This window comes from Theropithecus gelada, chromosome 19 (genome assembly GCF_003255815.1).
Source record: "Theropithecus gelada isolate Dixy chromosome 19, Tgel_1.0, whole genome shotgun sequence".
NCBI classification, from domain to species: Eukaryota; Metazoa; Chordata; class Mammalia; order Primates; family Cercopithecidae; genus Theropithecus; species Theropithecus gelada.
Window position 1 is genome coordinate 47,310,162 of NC_037687.1, and position 18,294 is coordinate 47,328,455.

At 50.6% G+C, this 18,294-nt stretch overlaps 1 protein-coding gene across 2 annotated transcripts in view; it reads left to right on the forward strand.

The window, feature by feature from the left end:
- ANKRD27 (ankyrin repeat domain 27) overlaps positions 1 to 18,294 on the forward strand; it is an 82,517-nt gene that overhangs the window by 38,568 nt on the left and 25,655 nt on the right. For both annotated transcript variants that reach the window (XM_025368673.1, XM_025368672.1), the window contains exons 13-18: positions 8,217 to 8,309; positions 10,863 to 10,990; positions 11,544 to 11,626; positions 12,884 to 12,999; positions 13,747 to 13,839; positions 17,055 to 17,252. In XM_025368673.1, the coding sequence (XP_025224458.1) occupies positions 8,217 to 8,309; positions 10,863 to 10,990; positions 11,544 to 11,626; positions 12,884 to 12,999; positions 13,747 to 13,839; positions 17,055 to 17,252 (711 nt within the window). The remainder of the gene's footprint in view (positions 1 to 8,216; positions 8,310 to 10,862; positions 10,991 to 11,543; positions 11,627 to 12,883; positions 13,000 to 13,746; positions 13,840 to 17,054; positions 17,253 to 18,294) is intronic.

Below are 18,294 nucleotides of genomic sequence, written 5' to 3' on the forward strand. Positions count from 1 at the left end.
GAGTGTCATAGCCCTGGCTCAGGGAACTAGGTTGGGCTCCCTGAAGGACCAGAGCTCTTCTCTCCTTTTTGTTACCTGCAGGGTAGTGAGTTGGGAGCGTGTTTTAGCCCTGTTTATGTTACAGCTCTTTCAGTCCTGCCATTTGGTGGGTCCTGAGTTCTTGTCCCATGTCCAGGAAGAATGAGTTACATAGACTAGTGGAGGGTGAGCAAGGCAGAGAGGAGCTTCACTGAATGGCAGAACAGCTCTTAGAAGACGCACAGTGGGCAGTTCCTTACCACAGGCAGGTCATCCTGACGAGTCAAAGAGGCCCGACATAGGTAGCTCCTTTCCGCAGTTAGTAGTCTCAACATCTGTCTGAGTCTGGCTGAGTCTAGGGTTTTTATGGCTCAGAAGGGAGGGAGTATGTGCTGATTGGTCCATGGGTGGGCCTGGAAAAAGCACCATGAGTTCTCTCTCTGGGCCATGGACTCCACTTGGAACTGACAGCCCGGCCCCCAGGCTTCAGGCAGTCCTTGTTCTGAAGGTGGGGCTTCACTCGGGACCTGCCCTTCTGCCCGGGAGCCTGTCTGCCTTCTGCCACCGTCAGCATGCTGGCCAGTGCGCCCAGGCTGTTTGTGCCAAGGGGCACCTGCAGGCCTGCGCCAAGCTGCTCTCAGCCCGTGTCTTGGCCTCTCTCCCATGCTCATCAGCTCCCAAAATCTTGGAGGGGTCTGAGGCATCAGGAGGCTGGCGTGTCAGCGTCGCCCCAAGCGTGCGCACACCTGGCTGGATTGCAACAGTACCTGACTTGGTCTCACCTTTGCTCCGAAATTGGAGTGGGTGCCAGGAGTGGGAAGGAGTGGGTGCCAGGAGTGAGGGGAGCGGGAGCAGACACTTATGAGCCTGCCGGGGCAGGGGCACTTCCTGGGCCCCTGAGAGCTCAGAGGTGCCTGGATCCAGAGCTGCGGCTGGACGGCTGCAGCTGTTCCTGGGAGTTCAGGGCTCCCGCCCTGCCAACTCAGTAGGAGATGGGGCTCCCGCCTGTTCCTGGCTCCTGTTGGCCCTGCAGAGTGCACAACTCTGGCCGCGCCTCCTCCACTGCAGCTTATGTCTGCAGCAGCCACTCCCGATGGGCTGCCGCTGCCATCAGCGAGACCATTAATGTGTGCAATTTGAGGACTCAGTGGCCTTGCCATTGTTTCCTTGATTGTTGGTGAGTGTTGGCTGGAGTGGGGGTGTGTGATTATATTTCTGCGTGAATCGCCAGAATCTTGAACCACAAGTGTCCTGCTGGCCTGTTTCACTACATACCAGTGAGTAAAATGTGATCATACTCACAGAAATCACAAAGTTGAAATCAATAAAATGAAAAGATCTCTGTATTACAAGGTGAGAGTACCGAGGATTGAACATTCATCTTTGTCAGAGCTTGATGTAGAATCTCTCAAAATAATGATGAGGTAAAGCGTCTGGGAGACAGTATCAGCCTGTCCAGGCGCCCTCAGGTACAGGCAGTTCCATTGCATTCATTCGTTGTTAACACATTCATGCATTTTCAGTCTTTTTCCTACCCATGTATATTTTACGTAAGTGAAATTATATTGTGTGCTGGGCCGGGCATGGTGGCTCACGCCTGTAATCCCAACACTTTGGGAGGCCGAGGCGGGTGGATCATCTGAGGTCAGGAGTTCGAGACCAGCCTGGTCAACATGGTGAAACCCTGTCACTACTGACAATAAGAGAATTAGCTGGGCATGGTGGCAGGTGCCTGTAATCCCAGCTACTTGGGAGGCTGAGGCAGGAGAATTGCTTTAATCCGGGTGGCAGAGGTTGCAGTGAGCCGAGATTACGCCACTGCACTCTAGCCTGAGTGACACAGTGAGACTGTGTCTCAAGTATGTATGTACATATATATATATATATAGAGAGAGTACTGTTTATTTATTTATTTATTTATTTATTTATTTTTTGAGACGGAGTCTCGCTCTGTAGCCCAGGCTGGAGTGCAGTGGCCGGATCTCAGCTCACTGCAAGCTCCGCCTCCCGGGTTCACGCCATTCTCCGGCCTCAGCCTCCCGAGTAGCTGGGACTACAGGCGCCTGCCACCTCGCCCGGCTAGTTTTTGTATTTTTAGTAGAGACGGGGTTTCACCGTGTTAGCCAGGATGGTCTCGATCTCCTGACCTCGTGATCCGCCCATCTCGGCCTCCCAAAGTGCTGGGATTACAGGCTTGAGCCACCGCGCCCGGCCGAGAGTACTGTTTTTTCCCCAAAAGAATAGCTTAATTTTTTGCTAATTAGAAGACTAATGTTTGCTTACAAATAATATTTGCAGACTATAAAATGGCAGTGAAGACAACAAAAACTTCCCATAAACTTACTAGCCAGGGGTGACACTTATTAATATTTTAGCATTTGTTTTTTTTTTCCTCTGCATACACAATTGTATCTCTTTTTTTTTTTTTTTTTTTTTTTGAGGAATGTGAGCCAGCATTTTATTCGTTCATTTCTTGCATGTGAAGCGCTCCTCAGTGACATCCTTGGCCCGAGATTCTTTGTCATAGTCCTCAACTGCTACACAGCTGCAGCCAGCCCCTTCATAGGGTCTCCTCTCTCTTGTCAGTTTTTCAGAGGCCTTACCCATTCCCCTCATTTCTCATTGTCATCAACCTTAATTAGTTTGACCTGGTGTTCAGCACCCAGGGTCTCCCCAGCGTGGCACACGCAGGCGCATCACAGTTGGATGCAAGCACACCAAGATGGGCTCAGCACTCGTCTGAGGCTTTGGCAGCTTTGCGAAGTCCATGTGCTAGGCCACCGTGGATGAGGGTGTCCTTCAGCACCCCTCATAAAGCGGTGTTAACGTCCATTACACCACCAGCAGCAGTGTCTTCCTTGGCCATGGCAGTGGGTCACGGGTACAGCAGTGCATGGCCTTTCTCAGCCATGGCAGTGGGTCACAGGCACAGCAGTGCAATGCCTTCCTTGGCTATGGCGGTGGCTCATGGGTGCAGCTGAATCTTGAACACACCCGAGCCTCCGCCTCCACATGACTTGGCGGTGACAAGGAACGAACACAGTTACCTTTTTAACCAACATTTTAGGTCATGATCTCGCTGTACTCGTGGACAGTATTCAGGTAGTTGATGAAGAATTAATCTCTCTTCTTCTTTGAAGTCTGATTTGATTCCCCCACTCGCTGCCAGTGAAATTGGGGGTCATCCATCGCATCTCAGATGTGGCTGGCTGTGGCTCTTTTGAAAAGTTACTTTCTTCTGCCTTGTTTCCATATTTAGGGGGAAATCAGCAACATTCTAGAGTATGTGTGTGGGCTGGGTGCAGTGGCTCATGCCTGTAATCTCAGCATTCTGGGAGGCTGAGCGGGTGGATCACCCAAGGCCAGGAGTTGGAGACCAGTGTGGGCAACATAGTGAGACCTTGTCTCTACAGCAAAAATAAATAAATAAATAATAAATAAAAAAGAATGTGTGTGTGTGTGCTCTTGTGTCTCTACCTGTGTGTGTGTGCAGCCTCAGAATTTCTTTTCATTTCCATGGCTGGGGAGTAAGAGTTGTGAGTTTGACTTGTTTTCTTTGAGGCTCTAGGAACCTGTGTTTCTCTTACTCTGCCTGCGGTGGTGTCTGCCCTGCCCTCTGGGTCTTGCACTCTGATTGGCCTGAGAGTTCACTCCCTGGCCGGCTTTCCTGCCCTGCAGAGGAATCACTCTGCTGCGCCTTGCTGGGCCTGGGTTGTCTCTGGTCACCTGGAAGGAAGTGTCCACCTCTCGAAGATGCTCCCGTCCCCTAGCCGCCCCCATAGTGTGGCTGTCTTCTCTTTTCTCACTTGCTGTGGAGGCCTTCACCAGGTTGTAAGGAGGTGGCTGACCAAATAGTATCCGCTGGCTTCTCACACCTCCTTTTATTTCAGAAAATATCGCAGGCAGATTGGGAGTAGTATTTGAGAGGTTGCTTCTCTCGTGCTGGTGTTGGTTTGAGGGTTTGAGTCCAGTCCTTAGTTTTGTTTTTTTTTTTTTTTTTTTTGAGACTGAGTCTTGCTCTGTCACCCAGACCGGAGTGCAGTGGTGCGATCTCGGCTCAATGCAACCTCCGCCTGTCCCAGGTTGAAGCGATTCTCCTGCCTCATCCTCCCAAGTAGCTGGGACTACAGGCACGCACCACTATGCCCGGCTAATTTTTGTATTTTTATGGAGATGGGATTTCGCTGTGTTGGCTGGGCTCATCTCGAACCCGTGACCTCGAGTGATCTGCCTGCCTTGGCCTCCCAAAGTGCTGGGATTACAGGCGCCAGCCACTGCGCCCAGCCTGAGTCCACTCCTTCTGCAGGCTCAGACATCTTGGGCACATCTGTTTGTCTCTGCATCTGGGGTATAAAGATGCCTTTAAGAATAGTGTTTGGTTCGGATGGGCAAGGGAGGGTCACAGTCCAAGGCACCCCTCTTGTGAGGGTGTTGGACCCCGGTCCTGCCCTCCTGGATGGAGTATGGTTGGTTCTGGTGAAACCTTGGGAACAGGTATGCATCATCCTCAGGCTGGCTGTGAAGCCCACCCTACAGGTATCGAGAGGTGCTCATCTATTTACTGTGGTCTGTAATTGACGGAGCAGGCGTGGTGGCTTCCTTGTTGTTACGATTCTGTCTGTATTACGGCCTAGCTGCTCACTGGTTTAAGTAATGACGTTCCCTTTAGGAATGTGGAGAGTCATTGCTATGTATCGATGGTGTTTCCTCGGGAAAAAGCCCAAGTGTGTCTTCTCACAGCCGAAGAGGTTTCTGAAAAGTATTAAGGATTAAATATGAGGACATCGAGTTAGATTTTACTGTTGATTTTACAGAATGCAGTCTCATGGAAATTTTCTCTGCAAGATATGCTTGAGATGACCACAGCATTTTATTTTTCCTAGAGCCAGGATCTCGCTCTGTCACCCAGGGTGGACTGCAGTGGTGTGATCCTAGCTCGCTGCAGCCTCCATCTCCTGTGCTCAAAGGGATCCTCCCTCCTCTGTCTCCTGGGTAGCTGGGGCTACAGATGTGCGCCACCACACCTGGCTAATTTTTTAATTCTTACATTTTTTGTAGAGACGAGGTCTCGCTATTTTGCCCAGGCTGGGATTGGACTCCTGGACTCATGTGATCCTCCCACCTCGGCTTCCCAAAGTGCTGGGATTACAGGCATGAGGCACCACACCTACTCAGCATTCTTTAAACATGTTCATAAATGAAGACTTCAGCTTTCTGAAAATAAATTGCTGGGATGGCTCTAATGTTACCTTTGTGAATGAAAACAGAGAACTTTGAAAGAATCTGGGTTGGGCCTGGTCACTCACACCTGTAATCCCAGCACTTTGGGAGGCTGAGGCAGGAGGATCACCTAAGGAGTTAGAGACCAGCCTGGGCAACGTAGCAAGATCCCCATCTCTACAAAAAATTAGCAGTGCAGCCGGGTGTGGTGGCTCACACCTGTAATCCCAGCACTTTGGGAGGCTGAGGCGGGTGGATCACAAGGTCAGGAGATCGAGACCATCCTGGCTAACACGGTGAAACCCCGTCTCTACTAAAAATACAAAAAATTAGCCAGGCGCGGAGGTGGACGCCTGTAGTCCCAGCTACTCGGGAGGCTGAGGCAGGAGAATGGCGTCGGCCCAGGAGGTGGAGCTTGCAGTGAGCCGAGATCGCACCACTGCACTCCAGCCTGGGCGACAGAGCGAGACTCCGTCTAAAAAAAAAAAAAAAAAAATTAGCAGTGCATGGTGGCACACCTTTAGTCCCAGCTACTTGGGAAGCTAAGGTGGGAGGATCACTTGAGCCTGGTAGTTCAAGGCTGCAGTGAGCTATGATTGTACCACTGCAGTCCAGCTTGAGAGACAGAGTAAGACCCTGTCTCAAAAAAAAAAAAAAAAGATAAAAGAAAAAAAAAGACAAGAACGAACCTGTACCATTCTTGGCTGCAGCTTTGCATGCTTTTGGCCTTCCTTACATTACTGGGTTTCTCATATAAAGGATGTACCCCTTTCTCTAGTAAGTCCTTGCTGATGTCCCCCCCATCTCTTCCAATAGCTCATTCTTCCCTGAAGATTCAGTCTTGGGAGACCTACCTCTCTTCATCACTGCTGTCTAAATCGTTAACCAGAGTTGCAGAAAGAGTGCTGGATTTACCCGGATAACAATGTGTGATGTTTCTCTGACCCTAAGCTGCTCAGCTGTGAACCGCGGTGTAAAGCGGATTGTTAGAGCTTTATATAGCACACAGCAGCTGGGGGCAAAAGCGCCTCTCTCAGGTGCTGGTATTCATTTGCTAAGTTAACCCCTCCTGGGGGACTGCTGGGAGGACCCTGCTTGGCAGAGGCCCCCAGGAATGGCCTATCCCCAGAGGTGCTGTCGGCTCTATCTTTCGGTGGACCTCCAAGTCAAAACTTAGAGGGCTGTAAAGAGACATCCTTATTCCACAAATTTCTCAGGGTTTGGGGGCCTTCTGGCAGCTGCTGGCTGGAAGAAATTCCCTTTACTTCCCACCAAGACCCTTTTTCAGGAAGCGAATTTGTCATTACACGGTTTGGTTGTAGGTTCTCAAGGGAGCATCGAACTGTCTTGCTAGAAATGATTTCATAAAGTGTTACGAAAAATACCTAGAGTTCTGCCCTTTTTTTTTTTTGAGATGGAGTCTTGCTCTGTCGCCCAGGCTGGAGTGTAGTGGCGCAATCTTGGCTCACCGTAACCCCTACCTGCTGGGTTCAAGTGATTCTCCTGCCTCAGCCTCCAGAGTAGTTGGGATTACAGGCATGTGCCACCACACCTGGCTAATTTTTGTATTTTTGGTAGAGACGGGGTTTCGCCATGTTGACCAAGCTGGTCTCAAACTCCTGACCTCAAGTGATCCACCCGCCTTGGCCCCCCAAAGTGCTGGGATTACAGGTGTGAGCCACTGCACCCAGCCCTAGATTTTTGTATCCAGGTGAACATTACCAATATGAAGATCTAAACTTATTAATTGGGCTGGATCCTTGAAACACCCAAAGAGATGGAGGAGTAGTTAATCTCTGTCTGTGTCATGAGTTCCCCACATATCTTCCTGGATTTGGCCTTGTGGCCATTTTATTGATTGATTGATTGAGTGATGATTGAGACAGAGTCTTGCTGTGTCCCCAGGCTGGAGTGCATTGGCGCAATCTTGGCTCACTGCAACCTCTGCTTCCTGGGTTCAAGCAATTCTCATGTCTCAGCTTCCGGAGTAGCTGGGGCTACAGGCATGCACCACCATGCCTGGCTAATTTTTGTATTTTTGTAGAGATGGGGTTTTGCCTTGTTGGCCAGGCTGGTCTTGAACCCCCGGCCTCAGGCGATCCGCCCATCTCAGCCTCCCAAAGTGCTGGGATTATAGGCATAAGCCCCTGCGCCTTGCCTATTTATTTATTTTTGAGATGGAGTCTCACTTTGTCGCCCAGGCTAGAGTACAGTGGTGTGATACCAGCTCACTGCAACCTCTGTCTCCCGGGTTTAAGTGATTCTTCTGCCTCAGCCTCCCAAGTAGCTGGGACTACAGGTGTGTACCACCACGCCCTGCTAATTTTTTGTATTTTTAGTAGAGACGAGTTTCACCATGTTGGCCAGGCTCTTATCGAACTCCTGACCTCAGGTGATCCATTCACCTCAGCCTCCCAGAATGCTGGGATTATGGGTGTGAGCCACTGTGCCTGGCCATGTGGCCATATTATTTAATAGGCACGTCCAAAAAGCAAGATCCCTCTCTCTCCAGCTGGTTGACACTGGGAAACTGAAACCAGCTTGTAAAATGGCTTTCCTGCGCAAAGGCCCCAGAGAAGACAGCAGGGAATTGGGTTGTGCAGGCGTTGGGTCAGAGGCATGAGGAGGGAGGGAGGGAGGCCAGGGCAATGTGAGTTTCCATCTGGAGGACGATGGTGTGTGCTGCATTCCACGCTGGAGATGGCACATTCCACATATACATGCAGTCAGGGTGCCGCCGCCACCCCCTTCCCCTGCCGGGAGCAACTGTCAAAGCCTCCACTTCCAGAAAGCCCCTCTCCCTGCCTGATGTCAGCCCGTCCTCCGTCTCAGCGAGCAGGTCCTGTGTGAGGCGGGTGAGAGGCACAGCCGATACTGCTCTGGAAGCTGATACTGCTCAGCCGGGGTTGTTGCTGGGGCACTGTGTGTTGAAGGATCTGCACCGACGTCTCGTGGTGTGTTTGGTTTTTTTCCTGCAGGAGTCTGAGGGATTTGGTGACAGGCTGTTCCTTAAGCAGAGAATGAGCTTACTCTCTCAGATGACTTCATCTCCCACCGACTGCCTGTTTAAGGTGAGACACCAAGACGGCTCTGTGGGTAAAGGTGGGTGAGGAACGCTGCATCTCTTGGCAGCATCAGGGTTGGCCAGGCATGGTGGCTCATGCCTGTAATCCCAGCGCTTTGGGAGGCCGAGGTGGGTGGATCACCTGAGGTCAGGAGTTCAAGACCAGTGTGGCCAACATGGTGAAACTCCCGCCTCTACTAAATATACAAAAATTAGCTGGGTGTGGTGGCGCATGCCTGTAGTCTCACTACTTGGGAGGCTGAGGCAGGAGAATGGCTTGAACCGAGAAGGTGGAGGTTGCAGTGAGCCAAGATTGTGCCATTGCACTCTCGTCTGGGCAACAGAGAGACTCTGTCTCAAAAAAAAAAAAAAAAAAAAAAAACATTCCATCAGGGTGGTGGTCTACATAAACCCTGAAGTTCCATTCTGTGCTCAGTCAGAATGGGTGGTAGGAATGCTGAGGTTTTAAATCTGGGATCAAGGCTGGATGGGGTGGCTTACTTCTGTAATCCCTGCACTTTGGGAGGCTGAAATAGGAGGATCACTTGAGGCCAGAAGCCTGAGACCAGCCTGGGTAACATCATGAGTACCCATCTCTACAAAACAATACAAAAATTAGCCAGGTGTGGTGGCGGGCACCAGTAGTCCTAGCTGCTCAGGAGGCTGAGGTGGAAGGATCACTTGAGCCCAGGAGTTGGAGGCTGCCGTGAGCTATGATTGTGCCATTGCACTCCAGCCTGGGTGGCAGAGTGAGACCAGCACATTTCCCTATCTCCCCCCGCATGCCGTGCTGTAGCTGTGCTGGGCGACACACAGTGGGCGCAGGCCAGGCCTCTTGCTTTCTCAGTTCCTCAAAATACTACTCATTTTTCCAGGCCAGCTCAGTGGCGCCTCTGCTGGCAGCCCTGGCAGAGTTGATGCCTCCGCTGGGCTCAAGGAACCCCTTGTCAGATGTTTGTGGGTGTGTGCACTGGGTTGGGAACACGGTGCCTGACTTCCTGATGGTCTGGTCACCTGGCACATGGGGGCAGCTCTCTGCTCAGACCCTGGCCACAGGCAGGCCGCTAAGGTGCCCACAGGGCAGTCCGTGAGGGCTGGGCAAGGGCAGAGCCCCCTGGGGGAGGCTGCTGGGCTTCCAGGCAACCTGGAGCCAGAGTGGGTCCCGGGGAAGAAGCACGTCCAGGAAGCACAGGGTGAGCTCCGCAGGTTTGTGTGTTGATGGAGTTTCCTGCTCATTGCAGCTATTCTCTTTCCATTGCAGGCTGAGGCTCTATTAGAATAAAAGAGGATCCCCTAGTCCATAGCAAGTACAAAAATAAAAATAATAATGATAAATAAACAAAATACAAGATGAAGCTGGACTTGGTGGTGTGCACCTGTAGTCCCAGCTATATGGGAGACTGAGGTGGGAGGATCCCTTGAGCCTGGGAGGTGGAGGCTGCAGTGAGCTCTGATTGTGCCACTGCACTCCAGCCTGGGCAACATAGCAAGACCTTGTTTCTAAAAAAAAAATAATAAATTCTGTTATTTATCACCCTGTAGGGATTCACTGAAAAAAAAAAAGAATACAAGAGGAACAGGACTGAGGCTTTTTCTAGTGAGTTGCCAAAATCCACACTGATGTTCAGAGATGTGTTGTCTGCCCGCCATTCCTATTGCTTTATGAATTTTGTCACTTTTTTTTGTTTTTGTTTTTATTTTTTGAGACAGAGTCTCGCTCTGTCACCCAGGCTGGAGTGCAATGGTGTGATCTTGGCTCACTGCAAACTCTGCCTCCTGGGTTCAAGTGATTCTCCTGCCTCAGCCTCCCGAGTTGCTTGGATTACAGGCGTCCGCCACCACGTCTGGCTAAGTTTTGTATTTTTAGTGGAGATCAGGTTTTATCATGTTGGCCAGGCTGGTCTCAAACTCCTGACCTCAAATGATCCGCCTGCCTTGGCCTTCAAAGTGCTGGGATTATAGGCGTGAGCCATCGCTCCAGGCATATTGTTGTTTTTTTAATTATGGAAAACTTTTAACATTTCCAGAAATAAAGAGAGTAGTAGAATGAGCAGAGGCCACCACTGTGCAGTTGTTTCATCTCCCCCCACCTGCTTTCCCCACCACCAGTATGATTACGAAGGAAATGCCAGAGAGCAAATCATTTCATCCATAAACACGTAGATGAACGTTTCTACAAGGACTCTCGGCCAGGCTCAGTAGCTCACGCCTGTAATCCCAGCACTTCGGGAGGCCAAGATGGGTGGATTACTTGTGGTCAGGAGTTTGAGACCAGCCTGGACAACATGGCAAAAGCCCATCTCTACTAAAAATACAAAAACTAGTTGGGCGTGGTGGTGGATGCCTGTAATCGCAGCTACTTGGGAGGCTGAGGCAGGAGAATGGCTTGAACCCGGGAGGCAGAGGTTGCAGTGAGCCGAGACTGTGCCACTACACTTCAGCCTGGGCAACAGAACGAGACTCCATCCAAAAAAAAAAAAAAAAAAAAAAGACTCTCAAAATATTTACTTCTAATAATTAATTCCTGTATGTGGATAGCATTTTGGATGTCACTTTTCAGCACATTGCATCGGGTAACCAGAAAGAAGTGGAGAGACTTCTGAGCCAAGAGGACCACGATAAAGATGCCGTCCAAAAGATGTGTCACCCTCTCTGCTTCTGCGATGACTGCGAGAAACTCGTCTCTGGGTAAGAGGGTGCTGGTGGAGGCTCAGCGTGCCAGGAAGCAGGAGACAGGAGGCCTCCTGGACCTTCTCCACTGTGCGCTGTGCGACTGCAGATAAGGACTGTCCTCCTTGCCCCCCAGCTGCCTCTGCTGTACAGAGGAGATGATAACAGCTGCCCCTTTGGAGAATCAGATAGGTTGGAGGCTGTCAAAGCACTTGCTCACCGGCGGACTGGCCACCCGGTGGTTATAGGGCCTGCCCCAGCCTCAGAAAGGAGGTTTTAGGATGGGAGGAATGTCAGTTGTTCCCAGTAAGATTTTTGGTTTCTTATTATCCTTGTCAGGCTATTTTGCTGGGTGTAGAGGCCTAAAGGGTTGGTGGGGGAGAGACTCCAGGGCCAGGTACCTCTCTGTTCCTCACGCCGGGTGAGCCCTGGGACAGTCCCGGAGACACACATCTTGGGCGGCATCCTGTGAGCCGCCTTCTCTCCGTGGCACCTGCCTGTCTACCTGGTCAGGGAGAGGCTTTGCTGTGCCCTTCCTCTGTGTAGTTTTCTGTCTCTTTCTGTATTCTAGGAGGTTGAATGATCCCTCAGTTGTCACTCCATTCTCCAGAGACGACAGGGGGCACACCCCTCTCCATGTGGCTGCTCTCTGTGGTATGTGGTCCTGGGCTGGCCCCTAGGGGCTGTCACAGCAAAGGGATGGTGCCCAAGGTGACCCAGCAGAGAGGCCTGGCTGATGGGCTGGGGGTTGGCAGTTGGGGCTGCGTCATGGGTCCACCCTCCAAGGGCCGGAAGGAGAAGAGGAGCAAATGTTCCACAGGCCTCGACGGCCAGCCTGCTGCCTCCTGTGCTGGGTGAACCCCCCTGCGTGGTTCCCGCAGCGTGGAAACACTGCCTAATGCTGCCCCGGGCTGGGGGCCTGGTAAGGGAAGGCTTGAATCTGAACTACGAGAATGGTCTCAGAATCGTCAGCTTGCAGTTCTTGTGGCCCTGCCTTTAAAAAATAGTATTGTCTTTTCAAGTATACATTTGGCTGGGCGTGGTGTAAAAAATAGTATTGTCTTTTCAAGTATACATTTGGCTGGGCGTGGTGGCTCATGCCTGTAATCCCAGCACTTTGGGAGGCCGAGGTGGGCAGATCACTTGAGGTCAGACATTTGAGACCAGCCTGGCCAACACGGAGAAACCCCGTCCATCTATACAAAATATACAAAAAATAGCCTGTCATGGTGGCGCACGCCTATAATCCCAGCTTCTGCGGAGGCTGAGTCAGAAGAATTGCTTGAACCTGGAAGGTGGAGGTTGCAATGAGCTGAGATAGATCCAGCCTGGGCGACTGAGTGAGACTGTGTCTCAAAAATAAATAAATAAATAAATAAAATAAAGTGCACATTCAAGATAGAAAACATAAGGTCCTCCAGAGTCCCCGGCCATCCCTGTCTCCCAGAGATCGTTGTGATTGATGAGTGTCTGGGGTGTCTGCGTGCTTGTGTGGATGTGTGGACGGACGTATAAAGTATGTGGTGCTCTAGGGCTCATAATATTCTGCTGTGTGCAGTTTTTCTCTTAGCACTATGCAAGAATATGTTTACTTGTATTTTTTAATGGCTGCATAATATTCCATCTTAGGAACTGATGAGTCATGGAACCTCTGGAAGTGTAAGGCTCTTTTCCATTATTTTTTATTGCTGAGAGGTGGACTTTGGCTGGATCCCCTCCAAGGTCTACCCCAACGTGTCCGGAGTCTGCAGAGCCTTACTTGATATTACCTGTAGGTCCTCTCTAGCAGCAAAAGTATCTACTGTGTGTTTCATGCCCAGGACTAGCAGGGTACAATAGTGTTGTGGTTTTACAGTTAAGGTGTGGAAGTCCTCTGTGCCTTCCTTCTCCATCGTGCCTTCTGCTCCGCAGGGCAGGCATCCCTCATCGACCTCCTGGTTTCCAAGGGCGCCGTGGTAAACGCCACAGACTACCACGGGGCCACTCCACTCCACCTGGCCTGCCAGAAGGGCTACCAGAGCGTGACGGTGAGCAGTGGTGCCTTTGTGGTGGGCTGTCTCTTTGCACCTGTGAGCTTCGTGTTCTGCGCGGGTGACCGTACGGTCATGCTGGCTACCCTGCACCCGTCTCCTGGCGCTGTGTCCTCGTACCACAGCAGCTCTGCTGCAGCAGTAGTCAGGAAGTCCAAGGATTCCCGGGGTGTCCTGGGAAGACTTTCTGGGTCTCCTGGACAAGATCGTTAGGTTTAGATTTGAAACTTCCTGGCCGGACGTGGTAGCTCACGCTTGTAATCCCAGTGCTTTGGAAGCCCAAAGCAGGAGGATCACTTGAGCCCAGGAGTTCAAGACCAGCCTGGGTAACCTAGGGAGACCCTGTCTCTACCAAAAAAAATTTTTTTAAATTATCTGGGCATGGTGGTGTGCGCCTATAGTCCCAGCAACTTGAGAGGCTGAAGCGGGAGGTTTGCTAGAGCCCAGCAGGTCGAGGCTGTCGTGAGCAATGATCGTGCCACTGCACTTCAGCCTGGGAGACAGAATGAGACCCTCTCTCTAAAAAGAAAAACTTCCTGATCATCTAGGGGAAGAAAAGGTGGGGCTTTAGACTTTTTTCTTCAGTCTCTAAACTGTCAGGAAGGATGGGTGTTGGTATAGTTTGAGTAGTAGCATAAATAAGATTGAAGATGATAACAAACGACCTCCCCCTGCTAAGACTGGAGGCCGGGCCTCCCAGGGAGCCAGCTGTGCCCTGCTCATCGCTTTCCTTTATCTCCACAGCTGCTGCTGCTGCACTACAAGGCCAGCGCGGAAGTGCAGGACAACAACGGGAACACCCCGCTCCACCTGGCCTGCACCTACGGCCACGAGGACGTGAGTGGCCCTTGCTGTTCCCGGGGCGGGGGGTGCTGCGTTCACCTTTTCTCACTTGTAGAGAAGTCAGGATATCTCATTAGTCTCATGTATTTTGTGTCGATAATTATTGAAACACTGGGTGTGTAAATTTTTTGAATATGAAAGAATATTAGGCCAGGCACGGTGGCTCACGCCTGTAATCCCAGCACTTTGGGAGGCTGAGGTGGGCAGTTCACCTGAGGTTAGGAGTTCGAGACCAGCCTGACCAACATGGTGAAACCCCGTCTCAACTAAAAATACAAAAATTAGCTGGGCATGGTGGTGGGCACCTGTAATCTCAGCTACTCGGGAGTCTGAGGCGTGAGAATCAGTTGAACGTGGCAGTCGGAGATTGCAGTGAGCCAAGGTCACACCATTATACTCCATCCTGGGTGACAGAGTGAGACTCCGTCTCAAAAAAAAAAAAAGGAATATTTAATATATTACAGATGCCATATTGAAGTAACAAAAATTTAAAAAGAAGTTGCTCATTTTCTTATCCTGAAGTCAAATCATTTTCATTTATCTTTGCTACCGTCTGGTTCTTACTTGTGTACATATTCAATTTTTACATTTTCTGTTTTTATTATTTACTTATTATTTATTTATTTTTGAGACAGGGCCTCACTCTGTCACCCAGGCTGGAGTGCAGTGATGGGATCTTGGCTCACTGCAACCTCTGCCTTCCGGGTTCAAGCGATTCTCCAACCTCAGCCTCCTGAGTAGCTGGGATTATAGGTGTGTGCCACCACACCCAGCTAATTTTTGTATTTTTAGTAAAGTCAGGGTTTCACCATGTTAGCCAGGCTGGTCTGGATCTCCTGGCCCCGAGTGATCTGCCCATCTTAGACTCCCAAAGTGCTGGGATTACAGGAGTGAGCCACCGCACCTGGCCTTTATTTTTTACTTTTTAAAATTAGAAAAAAAATTTTTTTTTTGAGACAAGGTCTTGTTCTGTTGCCCAGGCTGGAGTACAGTGGCATGATTTTGGCTCACTGCAGCCTTAGCCTCCTGGCTCAAGCCATCCTCCCACCTCAGCTTCCCCTGGAACTGAAGGTACACACCACCATGCCTGGTGAATTTTTGTATTTTTTGTAGAAAAGGGGTTTCACCATGTTGTCCAGGCTGGTCGCAAATTCCTGAACTCAAGTAATGCTCCCACCTCAGCTTTCCAAAGTTCTGGGAATACAGACATAAGCCACCATGCCCGGTTCACTTTTATAATAATATCCAAGAATTGTGTAATTTCCATTTTCACGCCCTGTTTCACCACTGTATGCTTATTTTTTCCTACCCGCCCTCCCTCTGGCTTCTCTCCGTAGTGATATATGGATAGATTTACACACGTGTGTAGGGGTCAGGCCTGGCCAGGTGGTTGATATATGAAGATGGCACCATGCCCTGTACGTTTTTATGCCACTTGCTTTCCTAACTTAGCCCTAAGTTACAGAAATCCTCTAGGTCAGTCCCTGCTGATCTAGCACATTCTTCTTTTTTTTTTTTTTTGAGACAAAGTCTTGCTCTGTTGCCTAGGCTGGAGTGTAGTGGTGCGATCTCAGCTCACTGCAACCTCGGCCTCCCGGGTTCAGGCGATTCTCCTGCCTCAGCCTCCTGAGTAGCTGGGACTACAGGCACATACCACCACATGCAGCTAATTTTTGTATTTTTAGTAGAGACGGGGTTTCACCATGTTGACCAGGCTGGTCCTGAACTCCTGACCTCAAGTGATCTGCCTGCCTTGGCCTCCCAAAGTGCTGAGATTACAGGTGTGAGCCACCGTGCCCGGCCATCTAGCACATTCTTTAATAGCTGCAGTGATCTATCGTGTGTTGTGTCGGTGGTCTCCAAGACCACCCCTGGGCTCAGCGATTTGCTGGGAGGACTCACAGAACTCAGCATACAGTTGCACTTGCAGCTGTGGTTTGTTACAGCAGGACACAGAGCATCAGCAAAGGAAACAGGCACATGGTGGAGTCCAGAGGAGAGCAGGGGTGAGCTTCAAACAGTCTCTCTCGGCCGGGAACAGTGGCTGGCACCTGTAATCCCAGCACTTTGGGAGACCAAGGCCGGCAAGTTGCCTGAGGTCAGGAGTTCAAGACAAGCCTGGCCAACATGGTGAAACCCCATCTTTACCAAAAAAATACAAAAATTAGCTGTGCGTGGTGGTACACACCTATAATCCCAGCTACTCAGAAGGTTGAGGTGGGAGAATCACTTGAACTCAGTAGGCAGAGGTTGCAATGAGCTGAGATTGCGCCGCTGTACTCCAGCCTGGGCGACAGAGCGAGACTGTGTCTCAAAAAAAAAAAAGATCTCTTTTCATGGAGCCACACAGGGTGGGCTCAGTTCTTCCAGCAGTGAGTTGGAACCCCACACAGGAAGTGTGGTCCACTCGGGAGGAACTCAGTCCCCAAGAGTTACTGAAGGCTAGTCCCATAAGCACCTTCTGGACAGCATGTTCCAAAATGCCATACTCCCAGAAGAAACTCAGCATTCAGCATCAACTGCATTGTATAAAACAATTCAGGCCCAGTATGAGCCACCTAATCAATTAGGGAACTTTGGGAACACTCCTCACATCCAGGCACCCATAGAATGTTTCAGGCCAACAGGCAGTCTTGCAAGCAGGCTTCTCAGTGGTTAGCAGTCTCAGGCCTGCTGTAGTAACTCTGTTCTGTACATGGAGACATCACAGTTTTTGCAGCCACTTCTTACTGATTGGCAGTTTCATCCTTTTGCAAGCATGAGGTGTCCTGGCTGAGCGCGGTGGCTCACGTCTATAATTCCAGCACTACGGGAGGCCGAGATGGGAGGATTGCTTGAGCCCACGAGTTTGAGGCCTGCCTGGGCAACAGAGCGAGACCCTGTCTCTACAAAATAAGAAATAAAAAAATCCAGGCATGCTGGTGCATGCTTGTAGTCCCAGCTGCTCAGGAGGCTGAGGCGGGAGGATCGCTTAAGCCCAGGAGTTCAGGGCTGCAGTGAGCTATTACTGCACCACTGCACTGCAGCCTGGATGACAGAGAGAGATCCTGTCTCAAAAAAAAAGAATGAGGTGTCCTGATCAGATACTGTGACACCTCTGAGTTCTGTCTATTACTGTGCATTTGCTTGGTGAGGAGGCCGAGGAGAGCACAGACCTTATCGAGGCTTGGTACGTCCAGGAGCGATGCTCTTTCCCCATCTCTTTGCAGTGTGTGAAGGCTCTGGTCTACTACGACGTGGAGTCGTGCAGACTTGACATTGGCAACGAGAAAGGAGACACCCCTCTACACATTGCTGCCCGCTGGGGCTACCAAGGCGTCATAGAGACATTGCTGCAGAACGGAGCATCCACCGAGATCCAGAACAGACTAAAGGAGACGCCCCTCAAGTGTGCGTTAAACTCAAAGGTAGCTCTTCCCGTCTCTGAGCGGCGAGATGACTTTGAAAGAAGATCGATGTCCGTCGCTTAGGTCTTGGCCTCATAGACAAATTATGCATTAGTGCCTGAGGGCAGAACTTGGCTTGCACCCTTTCTGCTGCATGTGGGACTTGATCGTTAATGGGTTTTACTGATTGATATTATTTTTGGTTTGAGTGGGCACTTTTCTCACGGTTGTTCCAGGAGCTGCTGCGGGCAGAGTTTGTTCTGGCTGCTGAGTGCTATTGATTTATTGGCAAATGGAGTGGGTAGAAAGGAGGGTCCTCAGAGGCAGGAACTGGGGAGGGAGCAAGATGTGTTGGAACTCCGTTTTCCCGGTGCTTCACCTTCAAAGCCTGGAATCTTCATTCTGACTCGGCTAGTTCTGGACATCATTGAGTATGGTTTCTTTCCTACATAATTTGTTAATGAACTCACTTTTTTCTGGTAGTAATTTCTGGAGACATAGTTTGGGGAGCATGTTGTGAAGTGCTCACCTCTTGTGCGTCAGCGGGGACTGGAGGTGGCTCACAGTGGCTCACAGAGGCCAGTTGTCTGCACTCTCGTCTCTCGGCAGCAGAGCTGGTGAATGGCGTTGTAAGGCAGGCATGTGGCAGACTGACCGGGGGAAGCACAGGTCCCTGTGAAATGGAGACCACAGCTTGGGGGTCCCCTGAGGGATTCTGTTCCAATCCGGGTCTCTAGGGGAGCCCCCTTTGTACAGGCCTGACTTTCTACCTTTTTACAAAAATACTTAATTTTTTGTTGTTTTGAGATGGAGTCTCCGCTCTGTCGCCCAGGCTGGAGCGCAGTGGCTCCCTGCAACCTCGGCTCACTGCAACCTCCACCTCCCAGGTTCTAGCGATTCTCCCGCCTCAGCCTCCCAAGTAGCTGGGATTATAGGTGCCTGCCACCACGCCTGGTTAATTCTTTGTATTTTTAGGAGAGACAAGGTTTCACCGTGTTGGCTAGGCTGATCTCGAACTCCTGACCTCAGGTGATCCACCCACCTCGGCCTCCCAAAGTGTTGG